Source organism: Telmatherina bonti (genome assembly GCF_933228915.1).
Source record: "Telmatherina bonti genome assembly, chromosome: 14".
Lineage (NCBI taxonomy): Eukaryota > Metazoa > Chordata > Actinopteri > Atheriniformes > Telmatherinidae > Telmatherina > Telmatherina bonti.
In genome coordinates, this window is record NC_136612.1 from 32,322,251 (window position 1) to 32,345,007 (window position 22,757).

At 40.8% G+C, this 22,757-nt stretch overlaps 1 protein-coding gene across 1 annotated transcript; it reads right to left on the reverse strand.

Moving 5' to 3' along the window:
* Positions 1-2,346: 2,346 nt before the first annotated feature.
* LOC306765654 (myosin-4-like) lies at positions 2,347-22,107 on the reverse strand (the record flags this gene model as incomplete). The annotated part of the gene is made up of 39 exons (XM_079253138.1): positions 2,347-2,370; positions 2,465-2,599; positions 2,672-2,767; positions 2,837-2,941; positions 4,244-4,414; positions 4,490-4,615; positions 4,697-4,900; positions 4,992-5,300; positions 5,377-5,501; positions 5,577-5,742; positions 5,811-5,994; positions 8,025-8,221; positions 8,824-8,942; positions 10,745-10,871; positions 10,958-11,347; positions 11,421-11,511; positions 11,587-11,732; positions 11,822-11,998; positions 12,637-12,879; positions 12,965-13,220; positions 13,296-13,432; positions 13,513-13,636; positions 13,731-13,848; positions 13,923-14,010; positions 15,064-15,155; positions 15,236-15,545; positions 15,628-15,798; positions 15,891-16,040; positions 18,392-18,510; positions 18,591-18,729; positions 18,805-18,908; positions 18,997-19,095; positions 19,174-19,237; positions 19,354-19,446; positions 19,529-19,640; positions 19,756-19,783; positions 20,792-20,948; positions 21,023-21,166; positions 21,904-22,107. The coding sequence occupies 39 exons, from the start codon at positions 22,105-22,107 to the stop codon at positions 2,347-2,349; spliced, it is 5,844 nt and encodes a 1,947-aa protein (XP_079109264.1).
* Between the last annotated feature and the right edge of the window lie 650 nt (positions 22,108-22,757).

Below are 22,757 nucleotides of genomic sequence, written 5' to 3' on the forward strand. Positions count from 1 at the left end.
ATGTTGCCTTAATTGCAATAAACATAAAAAACATCAAATAAAACTGCAGCCTTTAATTCACTGCATCAATGTGAAACTAGTCTTTACAACCCAAGATCATAAAGAAGTTAAAGCGACACTGAAATAATTACATTTACTTTCATTTCTTTTATTTTACTCCTCACAATGTGAACTTAACATATAATTGGAGCATTTTAGAGCTTAAAGATAAAAAAAAAAAAAATAATAAATAAATAAATTAATAATGAAGATGATAAAAGATCATAATTGTGTTCAAAAGCAGCATCCCTGAAAGGCTGAGAAAATTGAATATTTTGCATAAGAAACTTGTTCAGTTTAGGCCCATGTAACTGAAAGCTGCAAAATGTGCTCAGTTCAAGCCCATGCCCACTCAGTACCACATTGCTCAATTCTGACCCTTATGGGCCCCACACGGAGATAGCCATGCCCTTTTTCTCCCAATAGATAATATGAAAGACATTCTACTTTCACCTCAGATGGATGCTCTGAGGAATATCAAGGTACTGCAGTCCTGACCTGTTGCCAATGCAGAATGTGGAACATATTTCATTCAATATCTATGACAGCGATGATTCTTTTCTCTCGCACATCTCGGGATGTATTTCTAGGAAAAATTAGGCAAAAGAAAGAATTGAAACTCTTCATTTTCTACATGTCTGAGAAGGAACTAAAGTTTCTAATAATAAAGATTATGTTGTTGGTCTGAATGCAAACCTGGATTTTATTCACAAATTAATAAAGTTAAGAAAAGAAAGTATCGTAAATATATTCGGTTCATTTTGTCTGCAGTCAAATAAAATGTACGAATAAAAAATTAATAGCAGAAAAAGATTTTCTGATTTAGGCCTGCAGCACTGATCGCTTATTGATCAGAACAGAGTCGGTTTGTGATCAACAAACAGTAAAACATTGTGAATTCTGAAAGCTTTTAATAACTCTACAACAAAAACATTCAGGCCAAAAACAACTGAAGCTGGCAGTAAAGACAGCTGCAAAATGCAAAATAATGACCAACGTTGATGATATGGACAGTAAACATCTGCTGGGAGCATCAGGAAGAATCAAGACAGCATTTATTTATTTATTCAAATATTTGTGATTGTTTCAGTTTAAAAAGGGCTGATTTAGCAGCAGATTCATGAAAGCTTGTGACAAAAACTGCTGGGGGTTTTTTGCATTGCAATCTTAAATATATTTAAAATTAGTCATTTTATTTTCCAATTTTATTTTATGTTAGCACAGAAGGAGAGTATTTCACTGTTCTGCAGAGCTGCAGCTAAATGTTCAAACAGAAAGCACAAAAACAAGCAGAAAGAAATAAACATACTCAGATTCCTTTTAGTGTCTGCATCAGATCTGGAAGTTATCGGCTCCATCGTGATGACTTTTCTCTGCAAATTTGTCTTCTTCTTCTTTGGTTTGAGCAGGCTAGATGGCTTTCACACCTGCATGGTCATGGATGAGGCAACACTCAACAGCAGCATCAAGCCTGCTTTTGGTGACTGGAATGGTGGGAGGAAGCCGGAGTACGCAGAGAGAACCCACACATACACTGGGAGAACATGCAAACTCCACACAGAAAGGCCACTGACCAAACCCCTCCCCAGCCAAGGATCAAACCAATGACCCTCTTGCTGTGAGGCCACTGTGCCACCGTGCAGCCCGTGACTGGAGTTTGTTTATGTAAAATGGGATTGATGGGTGGGTTTGGTTAAAAGCTTGGATAGGTGAAAACTTATTTTAATTTGATGTTGAATCCTTATTGTTAGGTAAAGCACTTTGCGTTGCTCTTCAGTATGAAAAGTGCTTTAATACATACATTTTTTTGTTTTTATATTACCGTTCTATATTATCAAGATCTGCTGTCTAAAATCTGAAATATAGTCGTAACGGAAGTAAAAGTGATGCATACCAGGTAACATGGAGAAGCGCTGTGCTTCATCAAAGATGCATTAAAATCTCTGTGATTGGTCTAAATTCTGAGGAGGATCTGCAGAACTGATGGCTGATTTTTGGTTGTTGATATTCCTGGAGGGGCTGGATTACTGCAGGATTTCCACCATTTTCATTGCAACGTTCATGTAGAAATAATGATAATTCATTCATCTGTTTTGATTACTTAAAAACTAACTTTCCAACAGTCTTTCTACTTGCACTCAGTGTGGAGAAGTCTGAGTATTTTATTTTACTAGCAAAAGAATGATCACCTAACAACCTGTATTTTCATGCAGATACATAAAGTAAATCATATGTCTAATGGCAAAAATATTTTCTTTAATTTAATGCTTAAATCATTAATATCCCACCACCAACACAGTCTTCATGCTACTCAGCTGGTCCCTCTGGAGCCTGGAAAACATACAGATTGATGATAACAATGTTTTATTCAGCTATTTATATCTGATCTCTCAGTTTTCAGAACATAAACTGTGGAGATCGCTACCTTCGTCCCCATTTCTCGGCTCTTGGCTCGCATCTTGTTAGCTAGCGACTCAGCTACGTCAGCTCTTTCCTCTGCCTCCTCCAGCTCGTGCTGGGCCTTCCTGAACCTAGCCATGTGCACGTTGCACTGCTCCTCCTGGAAATAAAAGGTGTTTCTCAGTGAACTTATCCGAGGCATACATGAGTGTCTGGATTGTGTTTGACTCACGGCATCCTCTGCGTGGCGTTTGTAGGCTTTCATTTTAATCTGGAGCTTGTCCACCAAGTCCTGCAGACGAATGTTGTTCTTCTTGTCTTCCTCAGACTGAATGAAACAAACATTTCTCAGTCAAAATATCCAAAAGTAAAATCTCTGTTTGCAACTTAGCTTTACCTGATAGGTTAACTCTTTGACCCTCCTCTCGTATTTACGGACTCCTTTGATGGCCTCAGAGGAGCGTTTCTGCTCGGCTTCTAGCTCGTTCTCCAACTCACGGACCTGAAGACAGGTTTCAGACAGGTTGGACAGGAACGTCTGTATGTTAACACAGCCAGAAGTTCATCATCATTGTCACCATTATGATCATGATTATCATCATCATCTCCCTCAATCCAGTTTTCAGTCAAAAGAAATATTTTTTCAAGTGGCTGAATGTTGCATTGTTTTTCTCTGACGTATTGCTGCTGTACAGAAAACAGAAATATTCCTATAAGAAAGAAAATAGTGAAATATTGAAGTAGAAGGCAGCTGCTCTGCTTTTCGGTCATAACTTTCGCCGTTATTTTGATAATAATTTTGAAGCAGCAGCTCAACACGAGCGTACTACTTCACTTTTTTTTTCAGCAGCTGAAAAGGAGAAGGGAGATAGACTACCGGGGAAGGGAAGCAAAACAATATGTGGAATATGCGCGTCATCGGGACGGGACAAGGCAGTGAGTATACGCAGAATGATCGGAATTAACTTAGAGCCAAATTAGGTTTACATGACAAACAAACTAATCAGTTCAGATTTAAAATGCGAATAAATCAGCCACTTACTTCGAAATTAAGTTCATTCTAAATTTTACTTTTTCATTGGGAATTAGCTATTTACATGCTCATTTTTCACCAGTTTAAAGTGGATTTAACTTTTATTTGAAATTAAAAATCCTAAGTTCACGTAGCCAATGACTCATTTATGAGGACCAGGACCAGGTGTGCTAGAGGAGGGACATATGGAAAACTGCAGGATGATGGCCAAGGTTCGCCACTATTGTGCTAAATGATTTCAGCATCTAATTGTCATAATCAAGCTGGTACGGTTGTAATGGACGCTACTGTGGAGAAGAATATTAATAATATGACACCCTAATAAAAGGTACCTTCTTTCACATCAATCTCCAAAAGCCAATAACACCAGAAAGTTGCTACATTTGTGGCTAGTTTGAAAACTATAGCGACAGAGTCGCCAAGTTGGCAATGGTGTCTCTGGGTACGTCGGCTTCCTCCCACCATCCAATGACATGCATGTTAGGTTAAATGGTCACTCTGATGTGTGAGTAAGTACTTTGTCTCTTTCTTAGCCCTGCCACAGACCAGAGACTAAGCAGTGTAGAAAGACAGCTGTAAGACAGATTTTCCATCTGTCGCTTTCCAAACTGCAAATCATCACAGAATCTTTCAGTTTTTTACTACATTGCAGCCCAGAGCGAAACGCCAGAGCAGATGTGACTCCACATGCAGTTTCCATCATGACATCTACCTATTAAACATGTAAAAGCTTGCTCATGCTGTGTAAACATCTAAACCCAGTGTACACACCCTGGCCTCCAGTTTCTGCAGCTGTTTCTTGCCCCCCTTCATGGCCAAGTTCTCGGCTTCGTCCAAGCGGTGTTGCAGGTCTTTCACCGTGACCTCCAGGTTCTTCTTCATCCTCTCCAGATGAGCGCTTGTGTCCTGCTCCTTCCTCAACTCTTCAGCCATCATGGCAGCCTGGAGAAGCCCAAATATGAGTCATCAAGCCTTGACAACAGAACAGAGGTCTAGCTGATTCGAAGCAAGCCTCACATCATTAATGGCTTTCTTGGCCTTCTCCTCTGCGTTCCTGGCCTCTTGAACTGCTTCTTCTATTTCACCGTGAAGCTGAGTCGTATCTGCTTCAAGCTTCCTTCTGGAGTTCAGCAGACTGATGTTCTGCAGTACAGCAAACGCAATCAGTAAATTTAGCAGATGAGAAAGGATCGTTTGACAAGCTGCAAGTGGGAATCGGACAACCTGAGAGTGCAGAAGTCCTGCACGCTCGCTTGCATCCACAAGCTCTTGTTCAGCGATTTTACGGCTGCGCTCTGTCTGCTCCACGGCCGCTCTAAGCTCCTCAATCTCAGCCTGCATCAAGGTTGTTCTGCGCTCCATCGTGGCCACCTGCTCCTTCATGTCATCTTGTGCTCTGACAGAGTCGTCCAGGTGGATTTGGGCATCCTGGAAATCAATTGACTTGGAGTTTGATATCTGCTGTTTGCCAATATCTCTATACAGGTATGTGCTGGATATAAGTAATGCAATGTTGTACCTTGAGTTGCCCCTGAACGTTCCTCAGTTGTTTCTGAGCCTCGGATGCCACCCTATTAGCGTGGCTGAGCTGGATCTCCATCTCGTTCAGGTCTCCCTCCATCTTCTTCTTCACTCTCAGAGCGTCGTTACGGCTCCGGACCTCAGCATCCAGGGTGGTCTGCATGGACTCCATCACTCTCTGGTTGTTCCTCCTCAGCTGTTCAATCTCCTCGTCTTTTTCTGCAAGTTTCCGGTCAATTTCAGCCTTGACCTGGTTCAGGTCCAACTGTGCTCGCAGGATCTTCGACTCTTCTTGCTCCAAAGAGGCCTGAAACACATTTGTTCCAATCGAATAGATAAATTAAATACAACTGAAGACATGACTATCCAGTAATAAGCTCTACCTCAGCTTCCTCCAGCGCAGTTTGCATGTCGTATTTCTCCGTCTCCACCTGCTTCCTGAACTTCTCCAGCTCGTGAAAAGTCTTTCCGGTCTCTCCAAGTTGTTCTGTCAGATCTGAGATCTCCTCTGCCATTTAACACACCAGATTACAGGAAGGTCTCAGAAAAAGGAAGGTTTTAATGACAGGAAGACACCACTTACGTTGCAGGTTCTTATTTTCTCTCTTCATCGTTTCCAGATGATCCAGGACTTCCTCGTACGAGTTCTTTAGTTTGAACAGCTCGGTGCTCAAAGATCGAGATTCTTTCTGTGTTCCTTCGAGCTCCGCCTGAGACTCATCGTACTTCTGTTTCCACTCGGCCAAAATCTGAATTCATTCACATGTTAGCGAGCAGCAGTTGACTTTCATGTGGTACGATAACTGAAGGAAGTTACCTTGTCAAAGCTTCTCTGCTTCTTGTCAAGCGTAGCAGCCAAGTTGTTGGACTTTTCCATGTCAACCATCAGGTCCTCCATTTCGTTCTGAAGGCGTTGTTTGGTTTTCTCCAGCGAGGCGCACTTTGAGTTCACCGCTTCGATTTGTTCCTCTGCCTCCTGGAGGCGCTGGGCGAGTTTTTTCCTGTTGAAAATTTACATATAATTCCTATAAGTTATGGAGCTAAATATCCTAATATGGAAAAATATACAAGACACCAGAAATATTCCAACTTTTTAATCTTTGTTCAAGCAAGCAACTAGCTCTAGTCGAGGAAAGTCTCCATTCGTGTCTAAATATTACATCCGTTACCAGAAGATTAATCTAAACAACAATTACTCTTTACAGAACTGGTGGATGTATAAAATATAAATAATTAACATGAGACATAAACACGGCTGGCATTTGTTTGATGCTAATGACACAGAAGAGAAACCAAATGCTGCTTAATCAGCAACATTGGATAGTTGAACATTTATGACCCCTACACTGCCTTCTAGTGGTCACTTTCTCATTGCATCTTGTGTGCAAAATCCAATAATCTCAGACGATGTGCATTTCAGGGCAGCCGTCTTAATTATCTAAACACAATGTACAGACGAAGGACAAGGCAGAAATGTTTTCACAAATAATCAAGGTGAAAAATATAACCTCTAACCATTCACTGCAAATAATAGCAAAATGCAGAGTTTTACATAGAATTAGAAAGAGAAATGAGAGAGAAAGGCTTCAAAAAGCCATGTAAAATGGTTTGCAGTAAGTAGAAACTCTGCCAAGGCTGCCCTTTATCACCAATTCTATTCATAACTTTTATGGACAGAATTTCTAGGTGCAGCCAAGGTGTTGAAGGGATCCGGTTTGGTGGTCTCAGGATTGGGTCTCTGCTTTTAGCAGATGACGTGGTCCTGTTGGCTTCATCTGGTCTCGTTTGAGCGATTGGTTGCTGAGTGTGAAGCAGCTGGGATCAGAATCAGCACTTCCAAATCTGAGACCATGGTCCTAAGTCGGAGTAGGGTGGATTGTCCTCTCCAGGTCGGGAGTCAGGTCCTGCCCCAAGTGGAGGAGTTTAAATGTCTCGGGGTCTTGTACACGTGTGAGGGAAGGATTGAGCATGAGATCGACAGTAATGTGGACTCTTCGCCAGTCTGTCGTGGTGAAGAAGGAACTGAGCCAGAAGGCGAAGTTCTCGATTTACCAGTCGATCTACGTTCCTACCCTCACCTACGGTCATAAGCTGTGAGTCGTGACCGAAAGAACCAGATCTCGTATACAGGCGGCTGAAATGAGTTTCCTCCGCAGGGTGGCCGGGCTCTCCCTTAGAGGTAGGATGAGGAGCTCGGTCATCCGTGAGGGGCTCAGAGTAGAGCCGCTGCTCCTCCGCATCGAGAGGAACCAGTTGAGGTGGTTCGGGCATCTGGTCAGGATGCCTCCTGGACCTCCCTGGTGAGGTGTTCCAGGCACGTCCCTCTGGGAGGAGACCCCGGGGAAGACCCAGGACACACTGGAGGGATTATATCTCTTGGCTGGCCTGGGAACGCCTCGGTATCCCCCCTGCAGGGTTGGCAAATATGGCTGGGGAGAGGGAAGTCTGAGCTTCCCTGCTTAGGCTGCTGCCCCCCCCTGACCTGACCCCGGACAAGTGGCAGAAAATGGATGGATGGATGGAAAGCTTTACAAAAGCTTGTATTTATGAGATGAAAATTCTTTTTATTGCTTCCCATTGGTTAAATATTGGTAAAACCCACTTTGATGCTTAAATGCCCATACGTAGCTGTGAATTTAAGTTAATTGTTTAAGATTTCAAACGTTGCCACTTTTTAAGCTAATACTGATCTTACTGGTGATTTCCTAATTATTTCTTTTGAAGTTTCTTCTAAATGACAAATAAATGGAAATATAATAAAAACAGCTGCTTTAGTACTATGATGTAAACTCTTGTATTTAGTCTGCAGTGAATGAATAAATCATCTGTAGAAGTATCTCTTTCAGGTTTAGTCGAGTTATTAAACTCGCTCAGTAAACATGTAAATAAACTTCCTCTTTCTCATTAATGACACCCTATAAAAAACTATTTTGTGTTTTTATAAAATATGAACTAAAAATAAGTTCTGATAAACAATTTGAAAACACTCACTGTACATATAAAAATATGAAGTGTTTCACTATGTGATTACTTTGCCTCTTCGAGCTCCTCGGTGCGTTGAATAGCATCTGTCTCGTATTTGTTCCTCCAGAGAGACACCTCGGTGTTTGCCTTTGAGAAACAGCGTTGCAGCTCAGCTTTGGCCTCTTGCTCCTCTTCGTACTGCTCCCGAAGGAGATCACAGTCGTGGCGAGCGGACTGCAGACTGTGTGCCAGGGCGTTCTTAGCCTGTAGAAGATACAGATATCAGGCAGGAGACTGAAAATTCTACAATTAATTCAATACAAAGTAAATACATGGCAAGTATCACTGATACTGATGTCCACACAGGTACTAATACCAATTACAATACAGATACTATTTCTGATACTAATACCAATACCGATACCAAACCCAAAACCGAAACCGAAACTTCTTGCTTTAAAATTTCACAATCATTAAATAATTTTGCCTTTAATTAGTAATAATAATTTATGGTCATGATAAAATACAGTACAGTCATTTTTTGTCAAGTGGAACATTTTTATGGCAGAATTGATTAATTTATATTTAAACTTTATTGGTTGGCAATCAATATAACACAACAAATGATGTAACAAAATAATTAAATAAATCTGTTTATTTTATCAAACAAAACTGAGAAAACTAAAGTCAACTCTAAATTAGCAAAACAAGTGCCAAACCTACTACTGGTTAGTTCTTAGTCATTTCATTCCACCAAAGCCCTCTGCAAGATCAGTACTATCAATATTCAGATCGTCCGTCCAGCCCTAACATACATGAAATGACAGATCAGACATGACATGTTTGTTATCGGAGGCTTTGTTCACCTTTGTTTCCTCCTCGATCAGCCGTTTTAGCTCGTCAATGTGAGTTGTGAATCCCTGCTTTCCTCTGGTCAGCTGGGAGATGAGACTTTCTCTTTCTTCCATTTGTCTGGACAATTCAGCTGCAACCAGCAACACATGAATTTAGTTTTGGTGTATAACATATTAAGACGTAATTCCTTTTATTTTGGTTTAATCCGCTGCTAACTGGAATTATTAAGTGCTTCTACACAGTGAAGCAGATTAAAACATGGGAAACCTTGCACATGTAAAAAATCTTTGTTTGTGGCTGGATGAAAGTGGCTGGGATACCCTTCTATGACTAACCCTGTGTTGTTTCTGCACCTGTAAGTATGATTTTTGAGGGGTTCTTTTGCGTCGTTACTCTGTGTTTTTAGTTATTCAACTCTATCTTTCACTAGATTCTTTAGGAACTCGATCAAAGTCATCTTCCTCTGTTAGCTATTAGCTAACTATTAGCCCCAAGTTAAAAGTGAGCTTATTTTATATGCTAAGCAACTGCAATGACTAATGACTTTATTTGTGTTTGCTCATTTGTTACTTTTAATAAATAAACTCTGAAATGTTTAAATTCTAATGTGTGAATTGATCGGTCATAACAGGAGGAGAACATGTCTTGGGGGAAGCAGAGAAAGGAGGGAATGGATCTCAACATAACACCTGTTGTGTAGACATGCTAATATAGCATGGAAACTGTTGTTTCAGGGTCAAATCTGCAGACTCAGTGTTAGGACCTTTGTTTTTAACATAATTTTTAGCAATTTTCACGAGTCTTATTTAGATATTTTTACCATTTGCCATGTAATGTCACATTGTTAATGGGTCTAAAAGGGTTAGGTAAGGCTGAAAGGCCAGTGTGGGGTCATTCTCTTGAAGTTTATTGTGTAAGCTCTTTAGTTTGTACTGAACCCGCTGCTTCAAGTACTGAAGGAATCCCACACGCAAACTGACCTTAAAGGGACATTGTGTAAGCTTTTTTGTTGTTAACTGACCAAAATTGATTTCTGTATTTATATGTGCGTTATCTTTGGTGTATTGTGACCTCCGTTAGAAGCCCGACACATTCATATAAAACAAAATATTTTAGATTTGTTTCTCCATTCAATGGGTAAGCCAGCAGGGTGCCCCACGACAGTCTGCAATCGTGAAATTATACAGCCTCTAGGAAGGGACAAACGTCCCCAACGGCAGGATAAATTATCTCCAGTTCTTGGAATAAAGCTCCAGATGTGTTCCACTTGTTTAGTTAATCTAAGAACTGCATTAAAAACTTTAGATCAAATTATTTTTTTTCAATTACCTAAATTAGGCATTTTACTGGGCTGAAAATTGTCAGTGAATTTGCCATTTTAAAACGGCTAAAGCTGCTAGAACCAACAGCTTGCCGTCAGCGGGGAAAATCGTGTTAAATTGTTATAAACAAAGATGGAGGACCACGGATAGCCCCGTTTGCCATCGCCAGCACAAAAGGACACTTAAAAGGCAGCGTGACCAGGAAATAATAAAACTCAAGTATCAACATCCGACTAGCTTTCTCCAGGTGGAAGGAGCTGAAGGGTTTTAAAAGGATGCCGAAGTTGCCAACTTTCTTCTCGACCAGTAAGTCAAATGCGCTGCCTAAATTGGCCTAAAGAAACGTTTTTCATTCGGTTGTGTTTACCATAGTCATAATATATATTTTTATTTCTCTGTGTTGCCGAGACTTTTTGATACACGTTGGCTACCGTCGTTACGATGCCTGTTTTTCTGAAAGTGAGGTGCCAGAACGCGCATGCATTAGAATTGTAGCGAAGATTCCGATGTCAGGCGGATGTAAATGTTACACGATGTCCCTTTAATTGACCAACAATTCACAACTAATGAGGCAGATGTAAAACAAAGCAATAAAAGAGAATGGAAATACCGTTCTCTGTCTGAAAACGAGCTCTCTGATTGGTCAGATCTGAGATTTGCCTCGTGTTTTCATCGTTTTTGGTCTTTAGCTCCATGAGCTGATCTTCAAGCGTACGACACGTCTTCTCCAGGTTTACCTAAAAGTGTGTAAATGACTGTAAATTCATCAGTTAAATGACTCAAGTCCCTTCAGATACAGAAATTCAGTCTGAACAAATCTCACCTTTGCTTTTGCAACGGTTTCCATGTTAGTGGCCAAATCATCGATCTCCATCTTCAGTTCACTTTTTTCTTTCTCCAGCTTCTGCTTGATCCGCTGGAGGTTGTCGACCTGCTCGCCCAGCTCGGCCATGCTGTCCGCCTGCTTCTTGCGCAGCGCGACAGTTGTGGCCTCGTGGTGCAGCGTGGACTCCTCCAGGTCGCGACGCAGCTTTAGAAACTCAGCCTCGCGCTTCTTGCTCATCTCAATCTGAGCGGTGGTGGCTCCTCCGGCCTCTTCCAGCCTCTCACTGATCTCCTCAATCTCCCTGGTGAGGTCGGACCTCTGCTTCTCGATTTTGGCTCTGACTGCTCGTTCAGCCTCAACTTCCTCCTCCAGCTCCTCGATACGAGCCTGAAACCAGAAAAAACAACATGAATATCATCAAGAAAAGGCGATTGATTGCAGTCGCTTTAATTTTTCTTACATGAAGCTCCTTCATCTTCTTCTGGAGCTGGTTGTTTATCGTTTGCTCGTCCGCGATCTTGCTGAGCAGCTGGTTGTTTTCGAATTCTTTTCTGCAAAGACGAGAAGACATACAGCATCCGGTTAAACTCAGCTGACTCCATGTCCTGAAAGAATAACCGTCTTACTTCTTGATTTTCTCCTCAGATTGTTGTTTGTCATTTTCCAGATCCATCAGGGATTCCTGCGCTAGCTTCAGATCGCCCTCCAGCTTCCTCTTGGCTCTCTCCAGATCCATGCGGATCTTCTTTTCCTGCTCCAATGAGCCCTCAAGCTATAAAAGCATATCAATGAACAAAAGTTAATGATGAAGTGAAGTCAACAGAGTTTTTTTTTTTTTTTTAACATATTACAGAAACTCACATCATCCACTTGCTGTTCGAGCTTGGACTTGGCTTTGGTCAGCAAGCTGACTTTGTCTTCCTCTGCCTGGAGATCGTCCAGTGTTTGCTGATGAGCCTCTTGAAGGGCTTTTTTCTCCTTGGTCAGCTTGGCAATGTTTTCATCCTGACCAGCCAGTTCCTCCACAAGGTTTTTAACCTGCAAACACCAGTAATATAGTATATACAATATATTTGTAAAAAAAAAAAAAAAAAAAAAAAAAAAGATAAAAAAAACAAATATTATGTTTGTTGTCTAGAAATTAAAATATCAAACATTACAAGTAAAGATAAATAAATATATTACGAAATAAAATAATGTGAATTATTTGTAAATGTGTTAAACTTTGTTTTCCACAAGTTTCAGGATGGGTTAGGGTTTGGTAGATAGTTCATTAAACATAAATATCTTGGTAATGTAATAGTATTTGTTACACATTTTTTATTTTTTAGAGACTACGAAGTAAAATGTTAACTGGTACCACTGGTTTAAGTTGTCACTGCCTTTGATGTGTTAAAGTGTGTGACTGTTTCTCATATCTTATTTTGTTCAGATTTCCTGTATCGCTGCTACAATCCCATAAATTACTGAGTTGATGGACTAACAAGGGTTATTTTCTTATGTTTTTAATACAATCACATTGTGCTGTCTTCAAAACCAAACATGCTATTACCTGATCAAACAGCAAAAATGTGACTAAAGTAAATATCATGTCTGTTATATCCTAGTTTCTGTCACTTTGCCCAGTGATCTCCTTAAACCAGTTTCTGCCCAAAAGTCCATTTTCCATCACAAACCTTGTTTTCCGTTGCATGTTTCTCCTTCTCAACTTTTGCCAAAGTAATCTCTAGGTCATCAATGTCTTTCTTCAGCTCGGAGCATTCGTCTTCCAGCTTCCGCTTCTTGGCCGTCAGCTCCGCATTGAGCTCCTCCTCGTCCTCCAGCCTCTCGGTCACCTCTTTGAGTTTGGCCTCAAGCTGGATCTTGCTTTTGATCAATCCTTCACATCTCTCCTCTGCGTCGCAGAGATTCTCTGAATCCTGTGGAGGGGAAACAAGCTTTAATGCACGACAACATGGACCCAGATTTGACTTCCATCTCTGGTTTTCTCAAGCGGATACTCACAGCTTGTACTTGCAGGAGGAGGTTATTTTTCTCCTGCAGCAGAGAAACCATTTTCTCCTCGAGCTCCTTCCTCTTGGCTTCTGACTTTGCCAGATCGTCCTTACATTTGATGAAGTCCTCCTTCATGGTGGCCATCTCCTTCTCAGTTTCTGCACTCTTCAGGAGAGGCTTTATCTTAAAGAAGAGTTTCATCCATGGCCAGTGCTTGACATTCATGAATGAGCGGAGATTGTACTGCAGGATCCAGATGCAGTCCCTGAAAAAGAACCATCAGCAGGTTTTGGTCCGAGTTTTTATGGATTAGCAAGGAGCCTTTTGATGACGTCCTCACCTTTGAGTGACCAGCTTAGAGAACTCTTTCCTCATCAGAAAACCACGACAAACCGCCTGAGTCTGGGTCACGAGAGAAGCTAGCTTTTCATCTCGCAGCTCCTCTAGAGTTCCCAGCAGGCCAGCTTTGAAAAACACCTGCAACAAAAAGATACAAAACCAGCACAGAGTCAGCTTTAAGCATCTGATCCCACTCGGGGATGGATTGAGGTCCCTACTTTTGTTGAGCCAAATCGGTACTGTGTGTGGTCGATGTCAATCGAACCAAGAAGCTTCTCGGAAGCTTTCTTCCCATCGATGAACTGACCCTCTGGGATGGCGCTTGCATTCAGGATTCTGTATCTGATTGGATGCAGATAAACAGAAGTAATCACACTAGAATGATCTGGATACATCTAAATGATCAGTTGTCTGTTAATGGCGTTTCAGTGGTGACCTCTGCTTGAAGTCAGCGTACAGAATCCTGCTGGGGAACCCCTTCCTGCAGATCCTAATACCTTCCAGCACACCATTGCAGCGCAGCTGGTGGATGACCAGGTGGTTGTCCATGATGCCTGTGTTCAGGTTAACACATAATTACTGAGATGTCTTGCATCATGTGTAACTGCAGCTGGACTGATGTGTGTACCTGGTGTTTTAACCTCATTTGGAATCAGGCACCGGACAAAGTGAGGATGAGTGCTCCTCAGGTTGGTCATCAGCTTCCCAAGATTTTCCTGTGAAATTTGATAAGTCAGTTTTTTTTTATAAAAAGAATAACAAATGATGCAGTGTATTGAAAATTAGTACAGTTCAGTTTGGTTGAGTCACTGGCTGCCTAAGACGTCTTTTGAGCTATCTGTATATGGAAAGCTGATTTGGCCGGGGTACGCTCATCAAAACGTCCCCAAGATGCCCTCTCAGAGTGTGCAACCAGAGTGCACCCAACATGTTGTAAATGCGTTTCAAGTGCACACCCCAAAGATGCCCCGACGCACACATCCAGGAAAATTGGCCATCCGCATCTACAACATTCCACGTCCCTGAAACTCCAAAACTCCAAAATGCCTGCAGTATGGGGCTTCCTGTTATAGCTGGCAGACAAGGAGTTAATGGAAAATTTCTCTAAATATTGAACTTTTATTTATATAAAAATAATTTTTTTTTTTTTATGTGAAAATGGAAGACAAAAGGTTTGTTCTTTTATCAGTTTTTTCCAGAAAAGTGTTTTATAAACTCGTAATTCTCAGTAAAGACACGAATTGGCTTTTCTGCTTCAGGTGCTGCAGATATTCACTTCAAGTTAGAGAAAAATGTGCATCTGGCTTGTTTCCATGACCTGCTTTGGAGTTTGGAAACTAGTCCGTGTAGCATCGGAAGTAGGTCAGGATGTAGAAGTGTCACTGCAGTGTCTGGTCATCAACCTCTCACAGGCATGATGACCAAACTTGGACATGATAAGCTGGGCTACTCTATCTATACATGAACAACGCTATATGTCTAATGAATGTAAGTCTCATGATTGGTCCAGATGTGAACTTAGCAAACGTCTTTATTCACCTTGTCACCTCCCCTGCCCAACATACTTTGAAAATCCTAATAATATTTTAGTTTTTAACCAAATCATGAAACTTAAGATGGCACACCTCTATATAACATAGCGTCTTTAGACTTTATCAGCCTGTAATGTGATAGGACCAATAAATGAGGTGAGTCCCAGGGGAAAATGAAAAGGGAAACTGAACCTCGGACAATCACTATATGCAGTAATCGCAATCATCATCTCATACCCTAAAAACAGCAGACACGGTTTGAAACGAGCCACCCTTCTTCTTCCCTCCTTTCTTCCCACCTTTCCCGCCTCCAGCATCCCCGCCAGACTCTATAAAAAACAGGACATTTGCAGAGTTTGAGTCCTTGCAGAGGCTCCGCTTTAACTCCCCCACTTTTCAGGCATTGTACCTGGATCTCCTCCAGAAAACGAGGCATACAGGTAGGCCAACAGTTTCATCGATGACTTCTGATAAAGCTGCACCACCGACTCGTTCAGCGGGTCCTTGTTCTTTTCCAGCCAGCCGGAGATGTTGTAGTCCACGGTGCCAGCGTAGTGCACCAGGGAGAAGTGAGCCTCAGGCTTGCCTTTGACAACCTTTGGCTTTTGGAAAGCATTATTTTTTCCAAGATGTTGGTCGTAGAGTTTGTTCTTAAAGGAGGTATCTGTAGCCTTGGGGAACATGCACTCCTCTTCAAGGATGGAGAAGATGCCCATTGGCTGTTGAGCATATTATGAAACATATAGTTTATGGAGTTCATGATAAAGTTTGAAAACTGGTGGCTCAGTAGACTTACTTTACCTTTTCAATGAGCTCAATACAGGCAGCCAGGTCCATCCCAAAGTCAATAAACTCCCAGTCAATCCCTTCCTTTTTGTACTCTTCTTGCTCCAGTACAAACATGTGATGGTTGAAAAACTGTTGCAGCTTTTCATTGGTGAAGTTGATGCAAAGTTGCTCCATGCTGTTAAACTTGAAAAATAAATCATCATGAATGTTTGACTTAAACATGAAAAAGTCAATTTGGTCTGCCTTAAAATCATCCACAGAACAACAAAACTTACATCAAATATTTCAAATCCAGCAATGTCCAACACGCCAATGAAGAACTGCCTCGGCTGCTTTGTATCCAGCATCTCATTGATCCGGATGACCATCCACAAGAACATCTTTTCATACACGGATTTGGCCAGAGCACTAACGGAATTGGTGACCTGAGAAGGTAAAATGATATAGTTCTGTTTAATATCATTTTCTGCTGCATAAAGACCCAGCCCTCCACCCCTCCTTGGCCCAACTACTTGGCCCTGTTTTAGGAAGTGGTCATTTAACCTTTCGACAGGGACCTGAGGCGGCACTGAGATAACCAAACTTAGTGATCCCCAAAAGAAAAGATGCATTTTATCCCTACAAAACAGAGGGCATTAGAAGGACCTGGGGTTGAGTTTTATTCAGTCTGATAGTATTCAACCAAAAGTATTTCAGACCAGACATTATCTTCATTTCTGTTTTAATTTTTTGTAAAGCTCTGCATTTTGTTGTTGTTTTTTCTCAAGTATATATATTTCTTTAATTGTCTGTAAAAAGATTTTCGTCTCCTCTTCTGTCCATAAGCAACATGGTGTCTTTATTTCAAACGTACTGGTCACGTGACCCTCTATGTCACGTCCAGTGACGTGTAAATGTATAAAAAGTGTTTCCATTATATTTTTACAATATACTCCTCAATGTACACATCTGAAAAACCATCAACATTTTTTAGTGATATCCAAGAAGTTTTTTAAAATGTAAATGTTTTGATTACCAGTTTTTTTTATTATGATCTTTTATGTTTTGCACAATTCTAGGGTGATAACAAATTTTTGATGATAGTGAGAGAAACTTGAGACCTGTTATGAATAACAACCTGGACAGCAGGACCATGTTTCAGTTTCTTGTAATGTTCCAGCTGCCGTTTTCATGAACTTACCTTTGTGTTGAGCAGCAGTTCAGAATGATATCTACAATTTTAGTTTCATCTGGTGTCCTGATCTTTTCTGGCACATTTACATCAGGATAGTCTGGAGGACTTGGTTTATAATGGGCAATAAAGTCCAAAAATTTCACTTTGGTTTGCATTGCCTTTATCTGGACAACATTGTGCAGTAACAACAGTTGCTCACTAGGGGGCAATATTCACCAAAACAGTCACTATGCAAGAAGAAACAAGAAGAAAATTTGGTTCATTAGCAACCCAGTTTTCATCTTTCTTTGGTCTACGCCAGAGCCTAAATACTTGTTCACATCTCTCCGAATGGACTGAACTATCCTTGGGGACAGTCCGGGGTTTGTTTAAACTGAACTAAAAGTGCCAGTGTGAATGCGACTAAAGAAGCGAACTCTGGTGCACATGAAAACTGAGGTCTTCAGTCAAACAGCAGTGCAATCCAGTTTGGATTACACATCTTGCAACCCAACTGCTGCTTATATTGCACAGTGAAATTTGGGCACAAGGAAAATAATATCCCAAGACTGCTTCAATTTATTGCTACCTCCTTGTTTACTTGCGGTGAACAAGCCACTTTTGGCCCTGACCAGTGTTCCATAAATTTGTTTCAGGTTATGTGAACGCAATCAGCTTAACACAGCCTTTTCCCAATTTAACCCAGTTCAAAAACCCCAAAATGAAAAAAAAAAAGCATTTTAAAATGGAAACTGTGAATACAGCTCTCTGCATGCAACAGAGATCCAAGCTGAAGCTCAGAATTTTACTTTCTTGCTTGAATCAAGCTGATTAGATGCTGGTTTTAGACCATTAATCATGGCTATTAGAACATTTTAGCAGAACTGGTCTCTATGATCCCCCCGTCTCTGATGTAGGAAGCTCTTTACTCTGGCCAAGAAAGGGTTGGTACTGGTGTCGAGCCAGTTTTACTGGTTTGGATATTTTAGATGTTGTTTAAAAGTCAGAAATTGGCTCCAAACCAGCATATTTAGGTGGAAAAGATTCTGTGATTAATCTATTATTAAATTACTCACCTTTTTTTAAAAATGTACATATTAACACTTTTAATAATGGTTAAAATAAGATCCGTAAATTTTGTGATGTTTGATATTGGCTTTTTAAATTATATCTGATTTAGCAATTTTGTCAAACTGTCAATTTCCAATGCCAGAATCAACTGATAATGATATATGCGGAGTTCCCCACCACACAAACACACAAATATAAAAAAAACTAAATCATCTCAGGTAACTAAGACGTCAATGATTCATGTCAGTTTGGACTACCTGGTTCCTCCTAACAAAAATATCTCAAAAACTACACAACATTTATCATGTTTTGACATTGTGAGTGAGAGACATTGCTTAAAACTATAATGTATAATATGTGCATTTTGTGTAAAAAGATAAAACCAATATCATTTCCAATGATAAAATGCCGATAATATCAGACATCTCATCAATATAACTGCATTTCAATTGGAAACATGTAAATATTTACATTGTTTCCCTTTTAAACGTTTCCTGATTGACTGTACATGCAATGAAACAGATAAATAAATCAAACATTTTTTTCCTGAACCTGAGGGACTGTTTGGCCCTTGGTGACGTATTCATTCCCCACTTTCACTCGAGGGTAGCACAGGCCTTTCAGGAGGTCAGCAGAGTTCAGCCCCATGAGGAAAGCCACTTTGTCCGCCACTAAAACAAAAGCAGGATGTTTCACCACATGCAGCTTCAGCCTCCTTTCTGACTAGAAAATATAAAGCTAAAGGTCTCACCCTCAGTGCCGTCAGGCTCAGCCTGCTCTTCCCGCTGCTTCTGCTTGAACTTCATGTTCCCATAATGCATCACAGCTCCTGTCAGCTTGTAGATGGAGACTTTTTCTTCACTGGTGAAGCCCAGGATATCAGTGGCGGTCTGTTAGACAAGAAACAGTCAGCTGATGTACATGCATGTCTGCAAGAAGTGCCCAGAAATGGAGTTTGAGCTCACATCTGTAGCCACCAACTCCTCCTTGTCGTCGATGCTGGCCACAGAGATCTGTCCCTGACTTATCATGGGGAAGTCATACGGGTTTGTTGAAATGAGGAGCATTTCTGCAGAGATGAGCAAACAGAACAGTTGTTGATTAGCATTCAATCTTCAGACAACATTCTTATTTAAGGTGGGACATGCTTACTGTACCTATGAGCTCTGGCTTGTGCCCAGTCAGTATCTGGTAGAAGATGTGGTAGCTCCTCTCTTCAGATAACTGGAAAGTAACTCTTGACTTTTCCAGCAAATCTGTGATTTACAAGCAATGATTAATGGCATGCAGGACATACTGTTGCTATATATTGAAGTCAAGAGAGAGGAACTCACAGGTTTCGATATCAGCAGAGGACAGTTTACCTGTCGTTCCAAAGTGAATTCTGATGAATTTACCCTTTGAAACATAAAATATTCAGTCAAATAAGCAAAATACTAAAGCAAACCATTTGAAGTTAAAGTAAAGTATACCTTAATTTGTTATTTTTGTTATTTTTCTGCATAAAAACTTACAAATCTTGAGGAATTGTCATTTCTCACAGTCTTGGCATTGCCAAAAGCCTCCAGCAGGGGGTTGGCAGAAATGATTTGATCCTCCAGCGTCCCCTGAGCAAAGAAATTAAAATCCATCAACATAGTTTTGTTAAAGGAAGAACCATGAGCTGGTTTACTGTCCTTGCACCATTACCTGCATTTTGCCAGATGCTTGCTCCTTCTTGTCGCCTCCAGACACCGCGATTGTCGCAAAGTACTGGATGACGCGCTTAGTGTTGACGGTCTTTCCTGCACCAGATTCTCCACTGTGAACACATCAGACAAAACATGTAAAGAAAACCCTGAAAACACACTGAAAAGTTTTTTAATGGCTTAAATAAGGAGGCAGATTTTTAAAAAATACAAATGCAAGAAACTCACGTGATCAGGACAGACTGATTCTCACGATCTGTTGGAAGCAACGACATTTTAAAAAAGTTTAATCTGTTTGAAGGAAAATGTTTTTTTGGTGAACTATTTGTTTTAATAGTGCTTCTTGGCAATAAATATTATACCAAGTTTTCCCATCAAGAACAGTACATTGTGAAAAACTACTTGTATTTAAAGTCACAGTAGAAACTTGGTTGTCGGCAGACCAGACAAGTGCTGTGTCAACCCTCAGCAGATCTAAAAGACACGATCCCTGTGCACGCTAACACTGTGTTTATGTTTGAGCACAGACACAAGTTTGAATTGGTGTTAGTCTATAAATAAATATAAATTTCTACATGTTCAAGTGCACATTTACATGTGCTGAAACAAATGTGTTGGATGTGGCTATATGTCCCTGTTTGGTGTTAGCAACATGACAACAAACTTCATCATAAGTAAACTTATGTTTCTTTTCCTCCGATGATGAACTCATTCATGTCGATGTTTTAACATTTAAGGGGGTGTGCTGTAATAAAATAAGTAAAGCACACTTGAGTGGTGGGAATGAGAAATTCTTTGAAAATACCCATTTTGCTCATACTGCGCCTGTGAATCCATCCAGCTTCTGACTAAATCTCATTTTTTTTACAAAATTCACTAAATATGCTAAAGTATAGAGACTATGTTATGTCGGCCTTGATATAGCTTTTATGCTAAATAACTGTTGTCACGCTACAGAGAGTTTCTCTCTCTGATCTGAACCAGCTGATTAAGGCGTTGCTATGGTGACGGCCACAACAGTGTGAGACAACAGTGATTTAACTTGCGTATAGGTGAAAATGATCACATTAGAATTCTCACTGACCATGGTATAAATGGCTCTAACAGCTAAAAGACAGTAATGTGAGTCAGCTGTGTTGGAGCAGGGAAACATGGAAAAGCTGCTGGATTGTGCAGCGCGTAGGACCGAAGTATCAAATCCAACTAAATGTATTGTACATCTGGCAACATCTGCCCTTGTTTTAACAGTCTCACTATTTGTTACCTGTAAGCATATTCTGATATGCGTTATCAGAAACAGAGAAAATGTGTGGGGGGGCCTCCATGCGCTTCTTCCCTCTGTAGGCCGCCACCACCTGCGGGTCGTATACTGGCAGCCATTTGTAAGGATTCACGGTCACACAGAAGAGACCGGAGTAGGTCTGCAGAGGAGAACATCTGTGAGATACGAGCCAGAATAACTCAGCTAAAAGAGAAGGCCCTTCTTATGACTGACGTAAATCATCCATGCGGCGTAACGGTCCTTCAGGTTAAACAGCACGGAGGGCTCGTTGAGGTGCGTCATCATGGCCATGTCCTCGATCTTGTCGTACTTTGGGGGATTCATGGGATGGCAGTCCTCCTCCTTGACTGTTACAGTCTAGATGGACAATGACAGAAACGGAGGAGAGAATGGAAGATGAGTAGAGTTGTGATTTTTTTTATTAAAACTGGTGTTTGCATTAAAACAAAGCAACTGATTGATGTTTTCTTAATATTTTTCAGCTCCTGAGTTGTCTATTATTCTCCTGTACACAAACAGCTGCGATGGGTTTATTGAAACTCTGGAGTCAATACTTTGATATTGGCCAGTTAAAATATCAGATTTGATTTGTTTCTAAATATCAACATGCCACTCAGCTGAAACAAAACCTGCAAATTGTTTTCACTTGTTAGAGTTTTAGGCAATAAGTTGTGTGAAAAGTCCAACATCACTGTATTCCTTCTGATTTTGCCACGTTTTTTAAATTAAAATGAAAATAAAAATGTATAAATGAGTCAAAATGATCATTTACAGATTTTCTCTTTCATAATAAAAACAGAATGTATGGATGATGATGTACGTATTGGTTTATCGTAATGTTTGCAATTTAAATTTGTCATGGGCACAATATTCTTCCTCCTGTATTCACTTTAACCGAACAAATACCTTCTCGTCAATCACTGAATAGAATTTTTTTTTTTATAAATGTCCGCTTGCTCAGATGTCCTTTCCACTCAGTAACATCAAACTGCAAATTAACGTCTATCTTGTCTTCTGAGGACCTTCATAGAAGACGTTTATGTCTCTACATGTCAAAATCAAACCTGCGTCCTTGTGTTGTATAAAGTGTTCACCTCGTCAGCCTCAGTCTTCACAATAACTTGGCTGCCTTCCCTCTTCTGGATCAGACCCTTGATATACAGCTCCTTGGGGTGGGGCACAAAGCAGGCTGTTCTGGCATCGAACGGTCGGTTCTGAGCCTCGACTCGCTCCTTCTCGGGTTTGCGGAGAAAGATGGCCGCGGGCCCATACTGGGCCATCTCGGCATCTGAGCTCATGTTGATACCTAGAGAGAGAAGCTCAAATTTTTCTAGTTAAAAGTCGTATTGTTTGTCTGGTAAATGATGACTATATTTGGATGTGACTCACCTGGTCTGCCGACCGCAGGTCAGGTGACTTAAAGAAAAAGCTTTTCTGCAGGTAAGCAGAGAAAAAGCAGCTCCAAACCACTTTTATAGACGAGACAAGTAGACCACAGACCTTCAAATGAACACCTGCTGGAGACTCTGGCTCCTTTTTATCCAGATGAAGGTGCTGCTGAAGCAAGCCGGATGCTCCAAACTTGGCAAAGTCACTCGTGTCACTCAAATGTCAAATCAAGCTTCATAATCGATCCTTCCCTGACACTTAAATATGACACAGGATCTAGCAGTGGTAATAAGACCATGTCAGCAGCAACAGGTGATGATCCTCAAGCACTATTTTTACATGCCTTTCATGCTGTGAAGAAGTGTCTTCAGCTGCTTAACGTTCATGCTGGATGTTCAGCAGTTTAAGAAGGATGAATCACTGTCAGTGCACCCAGTGAGAAGGTTGATTTAGGGAGAATAAACGATCATGTGCATTAATTTCTGAAAAAAAATCACATATAAACCAAGACTTCATGATGTATCATGACCTTCAGGACCACCTGCCACATTCGCCTTCA